General features: G+C 56.2%; 1 protein-coding gene across 1 annotated transcript in view; it reads left to right on the top strand.

Annotated features, from left to right (window-relative positions):
• The window catches only part of IGSF21 (immunoglobin superfamily member 21), a 211,172-nt gene that overhangs the window by 185,281 nt on the left and 964 nt on the right, over positions 1-24,927 (top strand). Inside the window, exons 5-9 of the mRNA XM_081087670.1 lie at positions 17,360-17,475; positions 20,037-20,508; positions 23,259-23,344; positions 23,725-23,917; positions 24,281-24,319. Of these exons, the coding sequence (XP_080943796.1) occupies positions 17,360-17,475; positions 20,037-20,508; positions 23,259-23,344; positions 23,725-23,917; positions 24,281-24,319 (906 nt within the window). The remainder of the gene's footprint in view (positions 1-17,359; positions 17,476-20,036; positions 20,509-23,258; positions 23,345-23,724; positions 23,918-24,280; positions 24,320-24,927) is intronic.

Genomic DNA, 24,927 nt, shown 5'->3' with positions numbered 1-24,927 from the left:
TCTCAATCCCTCTGAAAGGAGCACTGGACCAGGAGTCCAGCAGCCCTGAGTCCAAATCCAGGTAGGTTTCCACTTGTGGCAAGGACAGTCTGGTATTGAATGTCCTTTCTAGGAAAGACGAGATCAGAATGTCTTTTCTGTGAAAACATTAGAATAGGCCCCTCTGAGCGTGGTTACATCTCCAAAGACCCTACTTCCAAGTCAGGTCACGCGACAGGCACTGGGGGTTAGGGCTTCGACAAATCTTTTCTGGGGGAAACAATTCAGCCAACACCAGGAACTGGGCCAGGAGGGAGCCAAGCAGGAGTCGCCGCTGTCTGACTCTGAATCCCACACTCGCTGCTCCCAGCCACAGGGGTCTCCCTCCATTGAGCATTTACTAATACGCCAGGCACTGTGCTAAGCTCCTCATAAGTTAGCTTAATGAGCCGGCACAACAGCTCCATTAGGTGGGCACACCATTCCCCCTTCGCCAGATAAGGAAGCCCAGAGGTGCTACCGCCTGCCTAGGCCACCCCGGCGCCGGTGGCAGGGCAGGGGTAGTGCCTCAACCACACGTCACCTCTCTGCTCTACCGGAAGTCGCAAAGTATCGATCGGCATTAGTAAAATCTCCCATCTCAGGATTCCTGCCTCTCTTCTGCAGGCTTCCAAGTGAGGTTGGCACATGAAGGTAAAATTTTGGAACCTGAGGCTGCAGTGGCACCGAAGCACACCATATGCTTCCCAGCCCTGGGGCCAGGGGACACAGCGCCCACCCTGGAAACAGTTGTTATGAACTCTGCACAGCTGGGATTTTCCCAGGGTATTTTACTGATTTTTTAAAAAATTGATTTCAGAGAGGAAGGGAGGGAGAGAGAGATAGAAACACCAATGATAAGAGAGAATCATTGATCAGCTGCCTCCTGCACACCCCTATTGGGGATCGAGCCTGCAACCCGGGCATGTGCCCTTGACTGGAATCGAACCCAGGACCCTTCAGTCCGTAGGCCACCGTTTTATCCATTGAGCCAAACCAGCTAGGCCCACAGCGGTTCTCAACCTGTGGGTCGCGACCCCTTTGGCGGTCGAACGACCCTTTCACGGGGGTCGCCTAAGACCATCCTGCATACCAGATATTTACATGATGATTCATAACAGTAGCAACATGACAGTGATGAAGTAGCAACAAAAATAATTTTATGGTTGGGTCACAACATGAGGAACTGTATTTAAAGGGCCAGAAGGTTGAGAACCACTGAGCTAGGGCATTTTTTAAAAAACTGGAATTTTATCTGGTGCTTCCCCCCCCCCCCCACCCCCACCATGTTTTCTTTTTAAAAATAACTTGTTTTATTGAGATAGAATTCACATACTCCAGTCATTTGGAGTATACAACCCAGTGGTTTTCAGCATATTCAGCATATCCAGCAACCACTTTTAGAAGGTTTTCATTGCCCCAAAGAAGCCCTGTACCCATTAGCCGTTGCCCTCCACCCCATCTCCCCTCCCACTCCCCCCAGTCCTAGGCAAACACTAACCTGCTCTCGGCCTCTGTGGATTTGCCTGGACATTTCATGTTCATGGGGTTACACAATGTGTGATCTTTTGTGACTTCTATCACTTCGTATAATGTCCTCGAGGTGCGCCCATACTGGAGCGTGTATCACTTCATTCCTGTCCGAGGCTGAGGAATAGTCTCCGTATGTCAGACGACCTTCTATTTATCCATTCACCAACCGATGGCCGGGGGCTGTTTCCACTCTGGGGCTATTGTGAATAGTTGTGCTCTGAGCATTCATGTTCAAGATTTTGCGTCAACATATATTTTTAATTTCCTTGCAAAGTGGCATTTTGATTTGCATTTCCCCGATGGCTAATGACGTTGAGCGACTTTTCATGTGCTTCTTGGCCATTTGGATATCTGCTTTGGAGAAATGTTTCCAGATCCTTTGCTCATTTTCGGTTCAGTTATTTGTCTTTTTATCATTAAGCTGCAAGAGTTTTTTATTCCAGATATAAGCGCCTCTTCATCAGATTATAATTTGCATACATTTCACCCCATCTCGAGTTATCATCTCACTTTCTTGATGGTGTCCTTTAAGGGAAAATGGTTTTCACTTTGATGAAGTCCAGTTTATGTATTCCTTTGTTTGTGCGTTTGATGGTCTATCTAAGGAGGCGTTTTAGGACCCAAGGTCACGATTTACTCCTGATGTCCTGCCAGCGGTCTTTGCAGTCTGCACTCCCGCATTGAGGTTGGTGACCTATCTCGAGCTCGTTTCTGTGCGTGGCTGAGAGAGGAGCGACCTCTCTGAGCTGCAGGTGGATATCCGATGGTCCCAGCACCAGTATGGGAACAGGATCTTGGTCCCTGTTGGAATGTCTTGGCATCCTTGCTGAGAGGCAATGGACTGTGAATGTGAGGGCTTATTTCTGGACTCTCTGTTCTATTCCCTTGATCTGCATGCCCATCTTTATGCACTTCTGCTGCTTTCTAAAGCCATCTGGCCTCCTCCAGTCTGGCCGGTCGCTCCCCTGCGGTGCGCCTGTGGCCAAGGAGTCCACAAGAGGTCCCCCTGCAGCAGTCCCTCCAGCTCCCCCATTGCAAGAATCTCGCCCTGGGGCTGGTGAGCGCTCCCAGAGGGAGACCCAGGCTGCGGAGAGGGGAGGGGGCTGGCAGGCTGAGCCCACTTTCATGAGGCCAAGCCAAAACCTAGGATTTCCAGAGACCTGCTTTCGAAGACCGGATTCTTGACTTCGAGTCTCTGGACTCCCAGCCCAGTGCTCCTCTCTAGAAAAAGGAGCCCATTCCCAGAACCAGTGAATGGAGGGTTGAGGACCCCTCTTGACTGGGGAAGCAGAGATGTCTATGGCTCCTGTGGGGTGGGGAGAGCTGAGGGCTCAGGGTAGACCCTGCGCCCCTTCCAAGGGCTGGTGGTGCTCCCACAGGCCTGAGCGAAGCGGAAGGGACACAACTGAGTCTCTGAAGGGTGCCGGTGGGAAAGGGGCTTCCATTGCAGGCCGCCCTTCCAAGGAGCCTGCCTGAACGCAGGGCAGCTTGGGGGATGTGAGTCTCCTAGGCAGAACCAGCGGTTGCAGGTGCACGTGGCCATCCAGGGGGCAGGTGGGGTCCCTGGAGGGAGGTGGCTTGAATGAGAATCCCTAGGGGTCCGAAGGCAGGGTTGCTGGGAGGCAAGATTGAGAGCCACCACCAGCCGTCCTCAGAGCCCAGGACGCCTGCTGGGTGGGAAATGATCAGCTCACTCCCCTGTCTGGGAGCCTAAGCACTTGAGCCCCCTGCTGGGCTCCAACTAATTACGTGAACTTGCCCAGGCGACTGTAGTGGCCATTGGCTCCAGAGAGCCTGTCAGGAGGAGGAGGACTGGGCAGGTTAGGACCCAGGCCTCAGCTGCAGAGGAGCCCAGGGCACTGAGGGGCAGAGGGTGCAAGCGCCACCTCCCACCCCAGGAGCCCCTGGGTCCTGAGGACCAGGCCCCCTTGCCCCACCCCTCCCCACCCCCCAGCAACAGGCTGGGCAGGCCCACCTTTGAGCCCTCTTCCCTCCTGCCCTCCTTCCCACCCACCCTGGGTGCTGGCAGCAGATGCCCCGGCTCTCCCACGCTGGAAGGCAGGCGGTAGTGGCCACGTGAAGACTTGTCCCTCCACCCAGGGCAGTTGGCTGGACACAGCACTTCCTTGGAGAGTTGAGGAGTGGTTCAGGGTCTGAACCTTGCATTCAGCCATGAATTTTAAACCCCGTTTGCTACGACCAGTAATAAAAAGAGGCAAATGTTTATTGCACATTGACTGTCCACCAGGCACAGTTCTATTTTGCACCTGTCAACACATTTAATTGTCATAGCAGCCCTCTAAGGTAGGGCCTGCTGCCACCTTCCCTGTTTGCAGTGTGAAAACAGGGATGTTAACAAACGTGCCCAAGGGCACAGGTCCAGTGAGGATAGGGTCAGGGTTCCAACCCAGGCAGGGGGGCTCCAGAGCCTCTGGACCTGACCATTGAGCACACTGGCAGGTTGATAAGCCCCCTGAGCCTCAGTTTCTCTATTTACTAAGTGGGGAGGAGGAGGGTTTACAGTCAACCCTCCCTGTTGGGGCACGAGAGGTGAAGGCCTGTGTCCCCAGCTCTCAGTGAGCTCACAAAAAGGGTATCTGTTCTTCCTTCCCACCCGTTCTGCCCTAACCTTCACCCTGTCAGGGACAGCCGGCCTCAGAATGGGTGCCAAGCTGCAGGAAGGGCCCAGTGGGAGACCTCTACACCAGGCGGACCCCTCTGTACTCCCACCCTGGCCATGGAGCAGCAGCCCTGAGTCCCCCCACACCTCCTCTACAGTCTTGCTGTGCCTCTTCCTCCCCAAGCTTCCGTTTCCTCATCTGGAAACTGGGGGGGAATGAAGGTTCGTGCTTCGCAGAGCTGTTGTAAGAGAGATGGTGCGGAGAGAAAGGCCGGGGTGGGGCGGGCAGTTAGAGAGAGACAGGAGCCAGCCCGGGGCTCAGGCAATAGAGGCGGAACATGCCAGGTGTTCCCAGACAGAAGCCGGAGGACATGGGGACCAATTGAAAAGATGGGAGCAGATGTGGAGGACATGGCAGGAGCTGGCAGGAGACAGTCCCCTGAGAAGGTGCCAATGAAACGGTGTGATCTCACTCGGCAGAGGTGACTACTGACGAGGGGCCATTGGGTACAGTCCCGAGGACCTCTGCAGGCCTCCCCTCACCAACCAGGGCTCCTGAGGGGGCAGCTGGCTGGGCAGAAGGGGCATGAGACAGATGGCTGGGTTGGGCTGCCAGAGGGGGGCTGCAGCCTCGTGACTGAGGCTGGAGTGGCCAGGGTCTTCCCAATTGGACATAAGAGCATCTTTACAGACTGGGCATGGCCATGCTGAGTGCCTGGGCCTGGCCTGGCCAGGGACCTGGGGACAGGCTGCCCACTCTACCCGCCTGCCTGCCCACAGGTCCCCAGCTAGCAGAGGTCACCGGCTGAGAGCCAGTTCAGAGAGGGGCCAGACAGATGGGTTGGGCGCTCAGAGGAACACTTTGGAACTACCTGGGTCATCTACCAAGGACGGCCACTTCCCAGCTTCAGCCCCAAAGGCCCGAGGTTGCTAACTGCCTCCTGGACAGCTTCTAGAATCTTCCTTCCCTCCCTCTCTGAACACAGCCCTGCAAAGTAGGAATGCCCTTGACCGATGCCCACTGTGTCCTCAGCAACAGGCCCACCACTCCTCCCTGTGCTGCCGCACCAACAGTGGGCAAACTCCAGACTGCTTAGAGAGGCCAGGGAGCAGGCCCGGCATCCCACAGCAGTGGGCGGGCTGCAATTTGAGCTCAGGTCTGCTGGGAGCCAGAGCCCTCGATTCTCCCACTGCACGGGGCTGCCAGGAAGAGGGAGGGACCCTGTTCCTCTCCAGGCGTGGGGCAATGTGGCAGCCAGATGGACCGTAACCAGAGACAGGGATCCCCTCAACAGCTGGGAATATTTGGGCTGCACCAGCAACTGCTCCTCCCAGGACCATCAGCATGATCAGTAGCCCCATTTTACAGAAAAGAAAACTGAGTCTGCTAATAAAGAGAAGCCTAGAGTATGACCTGACTGTTCTCTGGTTGCCACTCTCCCTCCGTGGGAACCTGAGGCCCTCAGTTGGGGTGCAGACCAGACTTCCATAGCACATGCGCACTTGGGCGTGATTTGGAACCTCTCTGACTCAAGGCTGTGGCCGGAGGGAGCGGGCAGTTCATATAAGCAACAGGCATTGTTCCCAGGGCCACAGAGTGGACCAGCCCCTCCTGAGGAAGACCATCTGATCACGCTTACAAGTTCTTGATTCAACCAATATTTAGCAGCACCTACTGTGTGCCTGCTCTGGGGGAAGGACTGAGGGAGATTCCTTTAATATGGGACAGCCAGGACACAGGATGATAGTGGCGAGTTTTGTAGTTACTGGGTACCACACATTGCTCCAAGCACTTTAAATATGTTCATTTAGTCCTCACTCCTCTAGGAGGTCCGTATTTCTATTTTTACAAGTGAGAAAACTGCGGCCCAGAAAGGTTGAGTCACTCGCCCAAGGTCACACAGCAAGTGAGTGGCAGGGCTGGTTTTTAAACCCAGACTGCCCCTTGTGGAATGGCCCGTCGTGCCCTGCTGAGCCGAGCCGTGGAGGTTCATCTGCTCCCTGGAATTGTCTAGGCAGGTGTCGGCAGCCCCCAAGGCCCTCACCAGCTCCTGGACCTTCTGTGTCTCAGAGACCAGGACTCACCTTCTGTTCAGGGCTGCCCCCCCCCCTCACCTCCTTCCCACTCCAGTCTCCCGGCCCCACCAGAGCAGGCCTGCAGGTGCCTCGTTAAACCTTGACAAGTGTTAGGTCAGTGCTATGCTTTATCCTCTCCACCGCTGGGAGCTGGATTTAGTGTCTCCGGCAGAAGGCGAGCCTCCCCTCCCCAGGACGGGGCCCTTAATTACAAGTGATATGTGGCTGTTGAAACGTCAGTGCCTCAGGCCCAGCCATTTCAGGAGCAGGCATGAGGCGGAGGCTACAGGTGTGAACAGAGCTGTGTCAGGAGCCGGGAGCAGGGACAGGGCAACCGTGCCTGCTGCCTGTAGACACTCTAGGGAGGGACGCAAGGGATCCCACTGCCTCACGTGCAAAAGGGGAAATTGAGACCAAGAGCACACTCCAAGTTGGCTTGGCCTGGGAGTCAGCAGTCCTGTCTCTGCTGCCAGCAGTCGTGCACCCCTGGACTCAGTTTCCCCATCCGTGCATGAGGAGGCAGCCCTGTGTCACTCCCTAGGAATGACAATCTTAATAACAATTTTAATAACAGTGACACTCTTAATAACAAAAAGCTAGTTCCGATCAGGCACTCATCATGTGTCAGGCACAGTACTTAGTTCTAGGGGAGCCTTCTTGTGTCTAATGCTCACGGCAGCCGGTGGGAGAGTGACTGTGGTTATGCCCATTTCACAGAGGAGGGCACTGAGGCTCAGAGAGATGAAGCCACTCGGCCAGGATCACATGGTTAGTGAGTGACTGAATGGAGAGCCTCCGCTGCCCTCTCTGAATGCAGAGCCCGGGGATGCGCGGGATGTAAGACCAGTGTCTGCCTGGAGGCGTCCCTGGAAGGTGGGGAGACAGAGAGAGGCACAAGTTTCCGGGTTCCAGGGAAGGAAAGCAAGGTGCTGAGTTGATGTTTGCAGGGGTCATTGGGGGGTGGATTTGCTCAGCGAGTGTCCTCCTCTGCACCCTGAGTGTGGGACCCACTGGGTCCCCAGGGACGCAGGGGTCAGGGTGGGGGTGAGGGGTGGAGAGATGACTTCATCACCCTCTCCACTTACTGGTGGTCACTCTGGGGAGGGTTCTGTGGTGCTGGACTGGGGGATTCCTGGTCTTCTCCAGTTCTCAAGTCTACTGCTCTGTGCGGGGAGGGCCGGAGGGTTCAAGGTTAGAGAGGAGGAAGACCTCCTGACCAGCTGTGAAACCGCAAGGCTGGTCAGCAGAGAAGGTCCCAGATCTCCCTGACGGGGAGTCTCAGGAGTTGGGGTCACTATTCTGATGGGCCTGGGCAGTCGGCTGGGAGGGCGTGCCTCCCGCTGCCCTGCGCTGGGGCCCATCAGAGTAACCAGTATCCCTGGCGTGAGGAACTCCTCCCCCAAAAGCCCTTTCTCCGCGGCTCCTCCCCTCCACCCTCTCCTCGCCCCTGGAAATTGCTTTATGAGACATAAGCGGCAAGAAAGATTTACTTGCCCTCTGACTCGGAAATCAATCTTGAAATGCTGACAGGACAGGAAACACTCCGGCCGCAGAGCCCTCTGGGAAATCTCCTGCTGGAAGGGAGGCTCTGAGCTGGGGGCGGGGGGCAGGGGTTGGGGCTCTGCTGTGAGGTTGGCAGAGGTGGCCCCTGCCATGGACTCAGTCCTCATGAGTGCCCCACATGAGACAGGCACTCGAGGGGCGAGGCCCAGAAAGCTAGCAACTGCCCAAGGTTCACACCACCTGTGAGCAGACGGGCAGTGACCTTGGGGCCAGGTGTCCTGTGCCCGGGGTGGGGAAGGTCCGGGGTAAGTCCTGCTCTGAGCCCAGAACATCAAGGCCCGGTGTTTAGGGGGTCACCGTTCTGCTGGACGGGACAGAAGTTTACCAGGTTGGGGGGTTGGGGGCAGAGGGTGGGGTCCAGCCAGCGCCTTCAAGCTTTCTGGAGGGTTGGGCAGGGTACATCTAGCAGCCCTGAAGTTGAACTTGAGCAGGGAGCACTTGACCTGGGTGCCACTGCCACTTGCCAAGTCTCGAACATGCTTCTCCACTTGCTCCGGCCTCCCAGGCTTCTGCAGGCTTCCGGAGGCTTCTTTCATAAAACTACAAGCACAGCACCTGGTAAAATCACCCATGTGTGTAACATATCCCTCTGGGATCCATTGGAAACATCCCCCAAATAGCCAACCTTGCTGCTATTTAAAACGGATTCATGTCACACCCCATAGATTTCATTTCTGCAGAAATGGCACCCATCTGGGCCTGAACACACTTGCTCTATTGCCACATAAACGACAATGGCCGGCCTCACGCGGTGGCCACAGACAGGTAGTCAGTCTCTAGCCAGCAAACCCCAGGTGCAGGGTAGATGCATATGGGACTGGCAGCCTAGGAGACCAATCAGAAAACTGGGACCATTGACAAACAGCCAATGAAGGCGTGAGCAGAAAGTTGCCGGGCTGGGAGGGCGGGGCTTTGGGGATTTGAAGTCCTTTGACCCAATCATGCAGAGAGTCTCTGGAGAGCTCTGCCTATGCCCCTTTAGTGGGGCCTGGAGAATCAGAGAGGTCTGTCTTCCCTGAGCCTTCTCCTCCCAGTCAGTAATAATGTCCCTACTGTTCACTGAGCACCTACCCTGGACCAAGCCCTTAGTTCACATAACACCAGTGAGGCTTGCTATCTCCAATACAGAGGTGAGCCGATGGCATCTTTCCAAAGTCAAGGTAGTGGTTCACATGCTGAACTTGCACTAGAATCTCCTGGAAGGCCTGTTAAAACCCGGGTGGCTGGACCCCACCCCACCTCACCCCCAGGTTGAGGTTTCTGGTTCAGCAGGTCTGGAATGGGGCTCCAGAATTTGCATTCCTAACCAGCTCCCAAGGAAGGCTGGTGCTGCTGGCCCAGGGCCACACTTTGAGAGCCACCAGATCAAAGTCTAAAATAGGTCTAGAACACGGATCCAGATCCTCACAGAACCTGCGGCCTGGTCTCCCCTAAGGGTGAGTGTGTGTGTGTGTGTGTGTGTGTGTGTGTGTGTGTGTGTATGCTCGCAGGGTTTTATTTCTTCAGCAGTAACCTGAGTGGAGTCCTGCTCTGCCCAGCCTTACTGACTCCCTGCCTAGCACAGCATGCTGCGCCCCCTCCAGCACCCGCCCTGCTCCCCCGGAGCAGTCAGCCAGAGCCTCGGTTGGGCTGTTAATTTTATCTTTCACCGCTGCCAACGCACAACAGCTGGCAGGGGAGGGGTGAGGCAGGTGAGTGGGTGCTTGCAGCCAGCTCCCCGTGGAGTGGGAGGCAATGGATGGATCATGCCCGCAGACACAGGGCTCCCTCGTGACCCCCCTCCCTCCACTCAGAAAGGCCCCCATCTAGCACAGAGGGTCCTGGGCAGCCGCCACCCGCACTGGCAATGACCTAGACCCCAGGTCCCCACCCCGCCATTGCATCAGCACAAGGTTACCCACTGCTGTCAAGCCGGAGGGGCGGCGGGCCCGCTCAGCAGCTGCCACAGTAAAGGGCCCGTTGCAGCCATATAAGCACAGACGCTGCGTTTATCTCTCTTGTCACTGATGGCGGCTCCATTTGGGGGCTTTTTGTCAGGTTTTTTTCCCCTTGGCTGCTGTTATTACTCAGTTCAATATTTAATTTTCCCATAAACCAAGGAGTTGTGATTTTTCTCTCTCTTTCTTGCTGGAGTCGCACCCCCACTGTGGGATCTGCCTCCTCCAGCTCCTGCCGGAGACGGGGGCCTGGAGGGCCGGAGGTTTCAGTCCTTCCAAACTGGGCGGAAACTGGAGGGCAGGACCCTGGGTCCCTCCCCTCAATGCCTCCACTTATTCACCTGACAAATATTTACTGAGTAAATTCCAGCGTTTCAGGCCTTGGGATTCGACCGTAGACAAAAAGAGCTTCTGCCCTCATGGTCTTACATCCTAGTGCGGGGACATCGGAGAAAAAGACAAGTGTGCAGACCAATGCATGAAGCAATTATACACCCTTTATGACGGCCTCTGTGAAAAATAACAAAGTGCTGTGGCAGACGATAACAGGGACCCTAGCTTACTTAGGTTGTGGGGTGACACTTGAAAGATAAACAGGACCCAGCCATGCAAAAAGCGGAATGAAGGACTTCAGGCAGAGGAAGCAACAGATGCAAAGGCCCTGGGGTTGGAACAATCTTAGGATGTTCAGGGACCCGTCAAAGAATCTCATTGTGTTTGGAGCATGTGATGTGAGGAAGATCAAGACAAGGCTAGATATGGGGAAGGGGCCCACAGCACGCAGGGTCTTGTGGGATTCCTTCCACACACAGGCTGCATACGTGCCCGTGCTGGAAAAATGAAAGAAGAAGGGAAACAAACAGGAACTGAAATTGAATTCCTGTGTGGCGGGCCTGCACTAGCTCTGAGGCTATTGAGGAAGGACAAAGTTCCAACCTTCAGGACCCAGGACAGATAGCACCTGTGAGTATGACAAGAGTAGGATGCTCCTAGAACCTGGGAGATAAGCCCTACATAAGTCTGGCAAAGTCCTGGAAGACTGCCTGGAGGAGGCAACACCTAAATGCTGGCTCTAAAGGATGTGGCAGAGTTACTAGCAGAAGGACTGGTAGGTGCAGGGGGAGGCGAACAGGTAAGGAAGGAACCTTGGCAGCTCCGTGTGGCTGTAGCAGGGAAGGCTTCCTGGACGAGGTGCTCTTTTGAGCAGCATCTTAAAGACGCAGAGAGAGACGGGAAGAGAGGGTGGAAAAGCAAAACTGAGATGCGGGACCCGAAATAAAAAACAGGAAGAAATGAACCCAGGGAACATGGAGGCACATTTATATTCATGGACACTTATATTAAGAGGGTGGTGTTCTTTTTTCTTCTTTGAAATATGGTGTAATGACTAGGAGCTGATTGAAAAGGAAGGCAGTCAATAGAGCAGGCATGCTGAGAGGAAAGAATGGATTTTTGCAAATAATATAATTTTGAACTTGTCTTTTCCCTTCCCCGCCCCTCCTCCAAACCTAATTGATTACCACCCCATGATAAATGGCACTCAGAGCAGAAGTGTGCTCAGCACCACCATAAAGTGGTACCCAAGGAATAGGACAGATTAGCCCTTCCTCCAGACAATGGCCGTTCCAGGGAGGGGACGAAACTCCCCCAGACGTGCCTCTCAGCCCAGGGGTGGGTAGGGGCACGCGAAGCGGTAACATAAATAGTCTCTTTGTGTTTGCGCAGCACTTTGCTGTCCTTACAGGGGCTTCTGTTCATTTCCTCGTTTGCTTCTCCTCTCAACAGTTCCCGGAGATGAAAGGTCGGCAGGGTATGTTTTATTGAACCCATTTGATAGCTGAGAAGACTGACACCTGGGGAAGGGCTCAGTTGATTTGCCCAAATTCTCAGTGGGAGGTTGGTAGCAAAGCCTGGGCTGGAACCTTAGAGCCAGGCCCCAGCGGGAGTGGGTGGGGGTGGACCTCATGGTGGGAAGAGAATTTAACTCTAGTGGATGCAGTTACACACGGGCATGGGGCAGGCTGCTCCTCCCAGGAATGCCAGGGTCTAGGGGAGACCAGGTTTGGCATTCCCAATTTGCAAAGGCTCGGATTCACAGAGCCGAGAGCCATCGCTTTATCCCCAAAGTGAATTATGACGGCCCATACAAATGTCCGCTTTCAGGAGAAAGGCAGGTGATAGCTCAGCGTTAATTTCATAAACCTGATCACCCGGCCATTACCTCACGGCGTCTGTCTCAACCATGGACTCTAAGACATCAGCGCCTGCCTCCCCCGGTGGCCAAGGATCAGACACGCGGGGGCGAGCTGTGACACGTGGCTGGGTCGGTCGGATGCAAAGCCTGTTACCTTTCCCGATACAAGATTAAATCAGAGACACATCTGGCAGCTGTCAGTCCTCTTTGCTTAAGGTGAAGACAAAAATAAACTGGGAAGGCCGCTGGCTTGACTCGGAGTCAGTGGAGTCAGGGGAGTTTGTGGCAGTGGCCTCTGTTTGACCATGATGGTGGACTTGTAGAATTGGGGGGCTGGGGGTGTCACCCTACTGCCCAGGACTGGGGTTGACAGTGCGAGAATGCCCCCAGGTGTGGTAGGTAAACCTGAAGCTCTGCCCATGTCCAGGTTCTTTACCCTCCCCCACCCCAAGTCATATATGCCAGCTCAGTGTCTCTTCACATGAGGAGGGTCATCTCAGGTGCACGGGACACACCCCCAAGAGAGCCTTGTTCTAGCACAGACATGTCCGGGGAGCAGGCTCGAGCCCCCAGGAACGAGGCACTCACAGTGGGGTGTTGGACACTGTCGCAGAAGAGCTGGGGGGACATTAGTGAGCCGGGGGCCTTGGTTGGTGACTCTTTGCCCAGAGCACCAGGCAGCTCTGCTTTATACGCTCATCCCAGAGCCCGGCTTGGAACTCAGGATTATTCTTGTCCAAGAAGTGGCTGGTGCCTGCAGCTGGCCATCTGCCTTTGACTGGACGCACCTCTGGGGCCAAGGAACCTATCCCAGGACAGGCATGTGAGGGGGCTGCTCATTTTGACCTTGATCAGAGGTTGTAACAGGGATGGGATGGAGATGAAAATGGAGATGGGGTTGGGGAAGGGATGGAGACGGAAATAAGGATTGAGTTAGGGGTGAGGATAGAGCTGGAGGTAGAGATAGGGATGGGGAAGGGAATGGCAGTGGAGATAGGGCTGGAAAGGGGGAGGGGATGGAGGTGAGGATGGAGGTGAGGATGAAGGTGGGGATGGGATATAGTTGGGAAGACTAAGAGTGAAGGAAGGCTGCAGACGACAATCCTACAAAGCAGTGGGTTGTGGGGGAAAGAGTGCTGTTCGTAATCAAAGGAAGGGGAAGAAAGGAGGGAGGGGAGAGGCTGATAGTGATGGGGGAGCGTCCATCAGCAGTCAGGGAGCCCCAAGTGTCAGCAGCCCCTGACTGCCGGCCCTCAGAGCCCTGCCAGGCGAGATGCTGAGCGACATGTTTCTAGGACACAGTGCCTGAGGACTACATTGACGGGCAGAGTGTGGGGAGCCCAGGCTGTCCATGCTGATATTAGCAGCCCTGCTGTGTCATCGTCCATACAACTGAAATCTGTTATTGTCTTATGAGCTTGATTAACTGTACATATTGCTAACACCTGCTCAGAAATATAACGAGGGACGGGAACACGGCTCCCAATCAGGGTCTGTGTGGGTGGCGTGCGTGACTTGGGTGCAGATCTCCAGAATGGGGATGTGTGTGCACGCAGATGTGTGTGTGTGTGTGTGTGTGTGTGCATGTGTGTCTTGGGGGAGGGGGGGCACACCAGTGCTGTGCAAAGAACCCTGGCCTGCATTTGCCACACCAGGGGCCAGTCCAGGCTTGGCCATGGACTTACAGTGTGACCACAGGCGGATCTCTCCCTCTCTCTGACCTCAGTTTGCTGACCTGTAAATGGAAGGTCTGACCCAGCGCCGTGCACTAGAAATACAGCGCCAGCCACATCTGTGGTTGTAAGCTTTCCAATAACCACACTGAGAAAAGCTGTAAAGGTGAAATTATTTTCAGTAATCTGTTTACCAAGTTCAACATAGCCCAGATGTTATTTCAACAGGTACCCAATATAAAATATTCATAACGTATTTAACATCCTTTTTAAAACTGTCTTCAAAATTCTGTGCGTATTTTGCCCTTACGGCCCATATGAACTTGAAAAGGCCGCATCTGAGTGCTCAGGAGCCACACGGGGTGGGTGATGACTGTATTGAACAGGGCCAGGCCGGGCATTCTCCAGTCTCCTCATCGCGAACTGTGGGTGCCCCAACGTGGGAGACCAGGTTTGTTCTCCCAGCCGCTAGCAAGGAGCCCCCGAGAAAGCATGTTCATAAATAATATTTCGAATAAACGCAGCTGCCATGGGTTGAGTGCACCGTGAAAACGCTTGCAGGCACAACTTCGCTGAATCCTCGCAGGTGCCCTATGAGTTCATTCTGCGGGTAAGGAAGTCGAGGCTCAGAGAGGTTAGGTAACATGCCCAGGGTCACGCAGCCGGGGAGTGGTACCCTGGTCTCTGAACCCTGGGTAGTGAGTTTAGAGCTCACACTCTTATCCGTTGCCCCAGACGACCTCCCGGTATTACAGATAATATGAGTTAGCATTGCTGACCTGCCTGGCGGGCTTCCTGTGTGCCAGGCGTCTTGTCGGCATCATCTCAGGTACTCCTCAAAGCCATCCTACAAGGAAGGTTCTAGGCGCCTGCTTCCTGTTTGCTCCATAAAGCGAGGAAGGACGAATGGGTGATTTTGAAGGTGCCCGCCGCCTAGCTCTGGGCCTCTGGGAATCTTGGGGGGTGTACTTACACCTCACATATGCCATCAGGAGCGGTGCCAGAGCTTATGCCAGACGCTACCTGGCATGGTCCCTTCATCTCTGGGGCAAACGAGTTAAGCAGAGCCACCCTCAGGAGCAGTTCTCAAGGGAGCCGGTTTTAAGGAGTCCACGGAGCGGAGATGTGCCCCGGGGAATGCGTGTTCCCGGCGGCGAACAGGCGTACTTGGGGCTCAGGTGCCAGTGGGTCTGAGCTCCTCCCTTCTTCCCGAAGGTCTGGCAGCACAGCTTCGCGTCCGAGTTTAGGCTCTGGAGCTGGGGCCCTCGGGTTCGAATCCTGACTCCCTGAGCCCAGGAGGTTGCTTAGCTCTTTCGTTTTCTCATCTGTAAATGGGAATACATAACCTCACCTCCTAGACCAGTGGTTCTCAACCTTCTGGCCCTTTAAATACCGTTCCACATGTTGTGACCCAACCATAACATTATTTTCGTTGCTACTTCATAACTGTCATGTTGCTACTGTTATGAATCGTCATGTAAATATCTGATATGCAGGATGGTCTTAGGCGACCCCTGTGAAAGGATCGTTCGACGGCCAAAGGGGTCGCGACCCGCAGGTTGAGAACCGCTGTGACCTAGACTAATGGTGAGGATTAAATGAATGAACACAGGCAAGGGCTCGGAAGGGCTTCCTGGCTCATAAGCCTGAGCCGCTCGCTGCGGGCGCTTGCTGTCGGATCCAGGTTTTCAGGGTAGTTCGAGAAACATTAGATTGTGGAATCTGCGACTCCTGGGTAATTGGAGTGTTCGGATGCGTTCTTCCCCCTCGGAGTTCCTACCCCACTTACCATCTGTTTCATCCCATCTTACACTTAATTACAATTCTCCGCCTATTGTTCTCCCATTGTCTCCCGTTCCTCTGCTTCCCCCGCTGACAGCACGCGGCGGCTGCCCCAATGAATGAATGGCTCCTACCTGGCTCCCTTTCCCTAGACCTTAAAATAGAGTTGCCAGGCGGCTGTCGCCCCCGCCTGCCGGTGAGCTCCTCCTCGTGGTGTCTGCTTCATCGCTGGGCGCCCACCGCGAGCACCTGGCACCACGCCCCGCACCTAGTAGGTGTCGGGAAATGTTTGTCGAATTTAATTAAACTTCACTGGGGTGGAAACCCCCAGCCGGAAGGAGGAAAGGCCTCTTCGTTTCCTCGACTCCCTCCCCCCCCCCCCCCCCCCCCCCCCCCGCAGCTCAGGACCGAGGCTGGATAAGCTGGAACCAACAGGCTTTCCCAAGCGAGTTCTAAGAGGATGGCCTAGGGGCTGATTATAAGGGGCTGGGGAGGTAACAGGAGGAATCCCAGGATAGGGGATTCCCGCCACGTGCTACGTAAGCCCTAGTTTATCGATTAGCTGGTTCTTCAGATATGGCTGCCAAGGATGAGTCCCATTTCATAAACTGGGGAACTGAGGCACACAGTTGTTTGTTGTTTTGTTTTTAATACATTTTTTATTGATTTCAGAGAGGAAGGGAGAGGGAGATAGAAACATCAATGATGAGGGAGAATCATTGATCGGCTGCCTCCTGCATGCCCCACACTGGGGATCCAGCCCACAATGAGGGCATATGCCCTGCCCAGGAATTGAATTGTGACCTCCAGGTTCATATGTATGTCCAAGCTCAACCATTGAGCCACACCGGGAGGGCCTGAGGCTCATTTGCCCAAGGACATGCAGGCGATGCTAACTTGGCTGGGACTTGGGCCCAGGTGTACCTCATGGCTCCATAAGCCCTCGTCCCCATCCCCACGGGGCCTGGAGCCCTGGCTTTGGCAAAGCAGCGAGTGGCAGCTGGTGAGGAGAGCTGGTGGCAGGCAGGACGAAGCACAACCAGCCAACGCGCCCAGAACAAAGCCTCCTGGCGCCCAGGGCCTGTCAGAGTCAGCCACTTCTTCCTACTGCCCGCCATGGGCGCAGCTATCTCTCTGGCCTAAGTTCAGTCTCTTCACAATGCAGCTCAGACCACGTCACTGCTCTTGTCAAAAACCTTCAGTGGCTCCCCACTGCTCTCAGAACCAAGAAGAACAGCTCGGACCAGGGGTGCACTCGTCAACCCGCCCTCCAGCGGCTAGGGCAGGGGGAGGAGCACACCAGCAAAGAAGCCCTGATCTGTAGCTGTGGCTGATCTGCATGGCGTAGAGACGCCCTCGGTGGCCCGTTTCGAGCCGCCGTGTAACAACCGGCGCACAGAATCCCTGAGAATGCCACAGCGGGCTCTCCTGCGGCTGTGGGAACCTGAGCCAAGGAGCGTGGCCCACCGTCAGCCGCCCTGGTCAGTGCCCAGCACATGCCCCCAGTTCCGGCACATTCCCCTGGTTCCTTGACCTGCCATCACCACGGCCTGCCTCCCATCCCTCCTACTGCCCCCCCCCCAACCTGCCGCAGGCTTTTGCACACGCTGTTCCCGCCACCTGTCATGCTTGTCCCGCACACGTTGCTTCCTCAGGTCACAGCGCAGCGTCACTTCCCCGGGCTTGGGCAGTGCCCCTTTACGCTCTGTTCGCCTCCCGGCACCTGGTGCACTTACATGAACAATATGACCCCTTGGCTCAGGCTCTTATCCGCCAGGCTGTGAGACGCAGCAGGGACAACATTCTCACTGTGGTTGATGACAGTGGCAGCCTCTGGTGGGGCAGCATGTGCCCCCACCCCTGCCCAGCACTCAGCATGGGGCCTGGCCCCTCTTAGGTAGGCGGTGGATTCTTCCTGAACCTTCCACTAAGCCTTTTTGCTTTTGTGCTTCCCTTCTGGCAGCTCCTCCTACCTCCATCGAAGTGGTGGCTGCGGACCCGCCAGCCCCCTTCCACCGCTACCAGGCCCAGAACTTCACGCTGGTCTGCATCGTGTCCGGAGGGAAACCAGCGCCCATGGTGAGTGCCCCTGGGACCACCCTCCCTGGCTCGGTCAGCTGCCTAGGGACGGGGAGAGGGCGAGGCCCGCAAAGTTAACTCGGCCGCATCTGCCGTGGTCTGGCCCTGTCCACTCCGCCGACCGCCTCTCCTGCTCCCGGCCTCTCCGCACTGGGAACCCCACTTCTGCTGGACCCTGGGATCCTCGAACTATACAATGGGAGCAGTTTTTAGGGGACCCCAGCCTCGTGCTCACCCCGGTTATTGGGCAGGATGCAGGCACATGAGGCCCAGAGAGGGGAAGGGACATCTCAGAGTCACCCCTCAGCGTGGGGCAGTAGGCAGGTGGTCATGTCAGAGCTGGGGTTCCAGCTCATGTCCTCCAGCCGCAGGTCCAGTATGGAGGGAGGAAGGAGGAGAATGGAGGGAGGGAGGAGGGAGGGAGGACAGAGACGGGAGGAAAGACAAAGGAGGGAGGGAGGAAGGAGGGAAGGTAAGAGCGGGAGTCCCTGTGGGCCAGCTTCCTCCTGCAGCCACTCTAACTGCGCTGAGGGCTCGGTCCAGCACCTGAGCTGTTGCCATGCCGATGCAGGGGCAGGGGCGGAGGGGAGCCACCGCTGAGAGCTGGCTCCAGCCCAGCCTGGCGCATGTGCGGAATGGCCCTGAGCAGGAGGGTCTCCCCTCCGCTGCTCATTCCTGCCAGGAGGTTTAGAGGCTGGACCATGTGCACATTTTTCAGCTTTTTAAGGAGCAGTAGGACCGTTTGGTCTGAATGAAATACACAAAAGCTCTGTGTATAGAACATTTAACAGTGAAGGGGGCCACGCCCCTGGACCGCTCCCTGAAGCGCCCTGGCCCTTGGGGTTCCACACAGCCACACTGAGAACCTGCGGGCTGCGCAGCCCCAAGGCCCCTCCAGTGCGCACTGGCGGAGGACTTAGGGCTCAGCCCTGAGAGTTTCTTGCGTCACTAGGATCAGTGAGGGGTGGGTAGGAAGGGTGAGAGTTCAAGGTGCAGGCTCGGCATTCCAGACCCTGCCTGTCTCACAGGCATCGTCCAGTGGGGTGACCGGGGGGCTCAGGCCAGCCTCACCCAGCTGCCCAGGACAGGGCAGTAAACAGGTGCAGAAAGATCCACGACAGCGGGCAGGTGCACGCAGGCCTGGGCTGGGCAGTGGGCAGGTGCACGCAGGCCCAGGTGGGGCAGTGGGCAGGTGCAGAGAGGCACAGGTGAGGCAGTAAATAGGTGGGCAGAGATGAGCCTTTGGTGAGGCCCATTGCTCTCCACTCACACCTGTATCCCGAGGGGACAGCTAAATAGGCACCTTCAAAGCCAGCACTGGTGGGAGCAGGACATGGCCCCGCGTGTCCCCTGTGGATCCCATAAAGAGGTCTGGCCTCCCTGAAATCAAGCAAGTTGGTCTTTTTCTCCAAAGAAAAACTCATGTTTCCAAAGGGCCGAAAGGAAGTTTCCTCACGGCACTGCGGCTGTGGGAACACCCCTCCCCCAGCCTGCCTGCTCCTGCCATTTAAGACACAGCACTAAAACATTCCAATATATATAGTAAAAAGCACATATACACATATTCCTCATCTTACGTTTGCCTGGAAGGTCAGAATTTGAAAGAATTCTTTGATATAAATAACAAATGTGCTTCTGAAGCACTTTTCAAAAAAAAAAAAGAAAGAAAGAAAGAAAGAAAAAACCCAAATCAGCCTATTATGTGCATAGGAGATTCTTCGTTGGAGCTATAAACTCTGACAGATTCTCTGCGCTGCACATTCCACTTCCTCCCCCTCCTCCCCCTCCCCCTGCCTCTCCTCAGGCATCCTCCTCCCCTCCCCTCCTCCCTCCCTCCACCCTCCTCCTCTTCCCCCTCACCTGCACCGGCATCCTGAAAGCTGCTTCTGTCCCTCTGCACTGCCTGTCTCCCTCTATTTACTTATCTGATTTATTAAAAATACACCCAATCCCGCAGGCCCCTGGGCACCTGTACCGAAATAAAAAGACAGCAAATTAAATTAAATGCCGCCTCTCAAAACTTAAATTCCTCGCTAGCAGAGAAAGCAAGGAGATGGTCCCTTTCGCCTCCTCCCCCTCACCTAGCTCCCTCCCCCACACACACCTGCTCTCTCCTCCTCCAAAACCTGCAAAGGGACCACGCGCACAGAGCTCCTTTCCTCATCCTGCCCACGTCTCGTTTCCTCTCCGCACCCTCCACCTGCTCTCCCATCCACTTGCTCTCGCCAGCTGGGCACAGACCACCCCTTGGTGGCTGCCCAACTGTCCAGGGCCCTTCTGTCCGTTCCCTGCTTCTAGGCATCCCACACCCCATGAAGTAGGGAAACTGTGGCTGGGAGGTGGTAAAGATGGGCACAGCCCCTGCCCCCTGGACCTGCCCATCCTCTTGAACCAGCCGACTCCGCCTCGGATGCTGGAGGGACATGAACCAGGAGGTCACCGGGAAGGCTGCCAGGAGGAGGAGGCTCCGGAAGGACCTGCCTCCTGCAGCCACACCCTCCCAGTGGGAGGTCGAGGTCATCTGCACAAAACCTTTTCCTGTACCTTCCTTGTCATTTCAGGTTTATTTCAAAAGAGATGGGGAAGTGATCGACGCAGTGCCGCTGGCAGAGCCGCCGGCGGGCTCTGGCCCCCTCCAGGACAGCAGGCCCTTCCGCAGCCTCCTGCACCGAGACCTGGATGACACCAAGGTGCAGAGGTCACTGTCCCTGATGGACACTGAGAACCGGGGTGGGCGTCCCTACACGGAGCGCCCCTCCCTCGGCCTGACCCCAGACCCCAGCATCCTCCTCCAGCCGACCACCGAGAACATCCCCGAGACGGTGGTGAGCCGCGAGTTCCCCCGCTGGGTCCACAGCTCCGAGCCCGTCTACTTCCTGCGCCACAGCCACACCCCGGGCAGCGACGGCACCGTGGAGGTGCGAGCCCTGCTCACCTGGACACTCAACCCGCAGATCGACAACGAAGCCCTCTTCAGCTGTGAGGTCAAGCACCCAGCGCTGTCGATGCCCATGCAGGCAGAGGTCACGCTGGGTAAGGCGTGGGGCGCCCCTCTGCAGGCCCTCTGCAGGCCCCCTGCAGGGCGGGGGTTGGGAAGCCTTGGAGTAGGGCCCTGGGCTGCTGGTTGTCATGGAGACAGGGAGGCGGTGGAGCAAACCGCTGTCAGGGTCAGGCACGGGGGGGGGGGGGGGGGGGGCAGAGTCTGGGTTCGTAAGGAGCTTTGCTGAGCTGGATCGGAGAGCATGGGAGATCCCAGGGACGCCTGCGGAGATCGCTGGGTAAGGTCAGGACACGAGAGGCCACGGGAGTTCAGCCCATCAGGACCAAGAATATGCATCAGTGTTAGAAAACAAGGAAGGCTTTTGCCCTGGACGGACGGTGTGGCTTAGTTGGTTGAGCATCATCCCTTGCACCGAGGTCGCCGGTTTGATTCCCAGTCCGGGCTCGTGCCCAGGCTGCCACTTCAGTCCCCGGTCGGGGTTCATGCAAGAGGCACCCGATCCACATGGATGTCTCTCTCTCTCCCTCTCCCTCTCTCTTCCTCTCTCTCTAAAATCAATAAAAACTTTTTAAAACCATGGGAGGTTTTCAAGGTTGAAAATGGACTGTGGGAAGCAGAGGGAGGTTTGCTGGGTGAGTGAACACAGGGCCGGGACTTCCCAGGGACAGCGGCTGAGTCGGGTCACAGGAAGGTCAGGGGAGGTTTTCCCATCACAGCTGGGGACACAGGAGGCGACTGAGGTTTTCTGTGTGAAATGAAAGACCCATTGGCTCAGGGGACAGAGGTTTCTGCTGGAATGGAAGGCCCATTACCTCAGGGGCAGTTACCAGGTAAGGGTCATGGACATGGCAGGCCAGAGGCCGGGGGGATCGGGGTCCCTTTCTTTGGGGGCCCATGTGCCCAGGCCCAAGTTTGAGGGGAGGAGATGGGCCTTCAGGAAACAGGGCCCTGAGGAATCTGACCTGGAAGGGGGAAGGTGTCTGCCTTGACCTTGGGGGGTTCAGGTCTCTCCTGGACATGGGCGCCCTTCCCCGCCCTCTGCTGGCCGCAGCCCAACAGTGCGGCCCCCGCAGGACAAAGAGAGCGGACAGAGTAGCCCAGGGCCAGTGCCCACCCCATGCAGCGCTTCCCACCTGCGGACCCGACCTACAGAGTGTTAACAAAGAAGGCGGAAAGTGACTTGAGCCCCCTAAGCTTGCGTTTCCCTGGGACGATCTCGAAAGGTCGTGAATTTCAATGAGATCTTGCACAAGGCGTGAACACAGGGCCCGGTGCTTCTGCGCCCCTGACAGATCTCGGCCCTCAGACCTCTACCTCCTGATTTCCCAACATCCAGGGTGGGGGGTGGACACTGGTCGTTATCATTGTTCCCAGTTGCACTGGGGGAATGCCAGGTGGTGTGACTGGGCCAAGGCACACAGAATAGAGCAGAACTTGCTCTCCGCCTCCCGGGCCAGGACCCGCCTCGCTCCTGTGGGTGCCGCCTCAGAAACCAACCGCAGGCCTTATCCGCCCTTCCCGCCTCAAAGCAGGCCCAGCTCTTCCCAATGAGGCTCCGTCCGCCCCCTGGGGCACCTCAGATGTCTTGCTTGTGATTTAATTAACAGTCCTTTGGTCTCCTTCTGGGAGAAGGAAGTTGGCAGGGCCTGGGAGACCACCCACATGGCCCTCGCTCTGATTTCGCTCGGAGCATCTGAGTGGGAAGGAGAGGGTAGGCTAGGCGAGCAGGCAGGGGCGGGGGTGGGGGGGGGTGGGGGGGGGAGGTCCCAGGCCAGCCCGGGACCCGGGACAGAGCTTTCTCCTCCAATAACTCAGTGAGGTGTTCACAGAGAGTGGCCCCGGCCTGCCACTCTGGTCAGAACACTATGGCCCAGGAAGCTACCGGATCTGTCCCCAGCTCCCGCCCTCCTCACCCCCTGACCCTCTGCCTCAGTACCACCCCGTGGCTGTTCCCTCCTCCTGGAACCTTCCTGTCCCAGCGGAAATGTCACCTCCTTGGAAGAGACACTGACCACTACCCTCCCTTAGCGGGATTCTGTGCATAACGTCACACGCCCTGGTCATTTCTTGTCTGGGTACTTGTTTGCAACTAAGTCATAAGCTCAAGTCAGCAGGCACTTGGTATGTTCACCGCTGTGCCTAGCCCTGCCCCACAGCCTGGCACAGGGTTGACTCGATAATCACTTGTTGAAAGAATGATTGAGTGAGTGAGTGAATGACTCTGGGGCAGAGTCCTGTCCTAAAAGTGAGGAAATGTGGAAAGCTGGCTGTGTGACCCCTTTGTTACCCATGGGCCGCGGTTTCCCCATCTGAAACCTGAGGGGACAGATCCCAGTGGCTCGTCCATCCTGATGTTGTCTGTCCACAGGACAGCAGTGACCTGGGGCATCTGTCTCCCATGCTCAGAGGTGCACGGGGGCTTTGGAGAAGTGACACAAGGGCGTAAGGACAGGGAGGACAGAGAGCCAGGATCCTCCACACCTTGTCCACTGGGGCAGAGACCGTGTTCTGTGCACCGTTGAATCCCCAGCTCCCAGCCAGGGTCTGACTCCTCGCAGGGGCTCGGGGAATGTGTACAAATGAACGCAGGCAGACTCGAACAGATGAATGAATGAATGAATGAATGATGAGCATCCTGGAACTGGACTAGAAGTGGACTGGCTCTTTCTCCTCCATTTTCCTGCCCCTGCTTTCCTTGCCCAGTCTCCCCCACTCCACACACACACACACACACACACACACACACACATACACCTCTGACCTGGCCTTCCTCTCCCTACAGTTGCCCCTAAAGGACCCAAAATCGTGATGACGCCCAGCAGAGCCCGGGTCGGGGACACAGTGAGGATTCTGGTCCATGGATTCCAGGTCAGCCTCTCTCTGAGCTCCTGGGAGGGTGTGGGAGGTGGGAGGGGCCCCAGCCAGGCACTGGGCTCTGAGACCCTCCCCGCCACCTCCAGCCCAGCCGGTGGGCCTCCATCTGCTAATCTGTCTGCTAATTCGATGAGAAAGGACATGAGGTTCCTGCGTTTTTGCTTACCCATCTAGAACCCGGGGTAGACATGCCTCATGCACTTGACCTTCTTTCCAGCCCTAAGTCCTTTTCTGCCTGGTGTGGCAGGAAGCCCCTCCTAACCGGCCCGATAAGCATGTGTCCCCAGGCCTGGCCGGGCCGTGGCTCTGAGCCCTCGCTGCTCTGGCAGAATGGCTCCTCCTGTGACCAGACTTTGCCCTGCTCTGGCCAACAGAACGAGGTCTTCCCAGAGCCCCTGTTCACATGGACGCGGGTCGGGAGCCGCCTCCTGGACGGCAGCACCGAGTTCGACGGGAGGGAGCTGGTGCTGGAGCGGGTTCCCGCCGAGCTCAATGGCTCCATGTACCGCTGCACAGCCCAGAACCCGCTGGGCTCCACCGACACGCACATCCGGCTCATCGTGTTCGGTAGGCTGCGCCCAGCTGGGGAGCGGGAGGACCACCCAGGGCTCTGGCTGACACTGTCCTGAGGAGGGGGGGACAGAAAGGGCCTGAGAGGGTGCCCCACAGGGAGGCACTGGGGTTACAACCAGAGGTCTGTGGGTTCAAACCCCAGGTCCACCACTTAGCAGCTGGGCAAACTTGGGCAAATGGCATAACCTCCCTCAGTTTCTCCATCTGTACAATGGGGCTGCCACCTCCAGCCCACAGGGGCGTGTCCGCACCAAGACAGCACGTGAAACCACACGGCAGGTGTGGGACAGAGGGGCGCTCCTTTACTGCGCTCCGAAGCCATCCACTCTCTGGTTCTCTTTCTGTTCATTCCCACAGAAAACCCAAATATTCCAAGAGGAACGGAGGACTCCAATGGTAAGTCTCCACTCAGCTCCTTGCTGGAAAGTGTGATTTTCAAGGCTGGAAGCTCAGGTCCCCAAACCTCCCATTGCCTACCCCTACCCCGCCCGCCTCAAGCCTTGGCAGGAGACTGGCCTCTAGTTCAGAGTCTGGTCAGAGGCGGTCAGGAGTGGGCCCTGAGGCAATAAAGGGGACTCGGCACCCCAATGTAGTGGCAGGGATTTCCAGCGACTAAGTGTGTCCCCAACACCATCCACAGCGAGAGACGCCAGTTTTTCTTAAATCCTCACCTGAGGGCATTTTTCCCATTGATTCTCTAGAGCAGTGGTTCTCAACCTTCCTAATGCCGCGACCCTTTAATACAGTTCCTCATGTTGTGGTGACCCCCAACCATAAAATTATTTTTGTTGCTACTTCATAACTGTAATGTTGCTACTGTTATGAATCGTCATGTAAATATCTGATATGCAGGATGTATTTTCATTGTTACAAATTGAACATAATTAAAGCATAGTGATTAATCACAAAAACAATATGTAATTATATATGTGTTTTCCGATGGTCTTAGGCGACCCCTGTGAAAGGTTTGTTCGACCCCCAAAAGGGTCGCGACCCACAGGTTG

The sequence above is a fragment of the Myotis nattereri genome (assembly GCF_964212035.1).
Source record: "Myotis nattereri genome assembly, chromosome: 3".
In the NCBI taxonomy this organism is placed as follows: Eukaryota; Metazoa; Chordata; class Mammalia; order Chiroptera; family Vespertilionidae; genus Myotis; species Myotis nattereri.
This window is presented reverse-complemented; position numbering and strand designations above follow the sequence as displayed.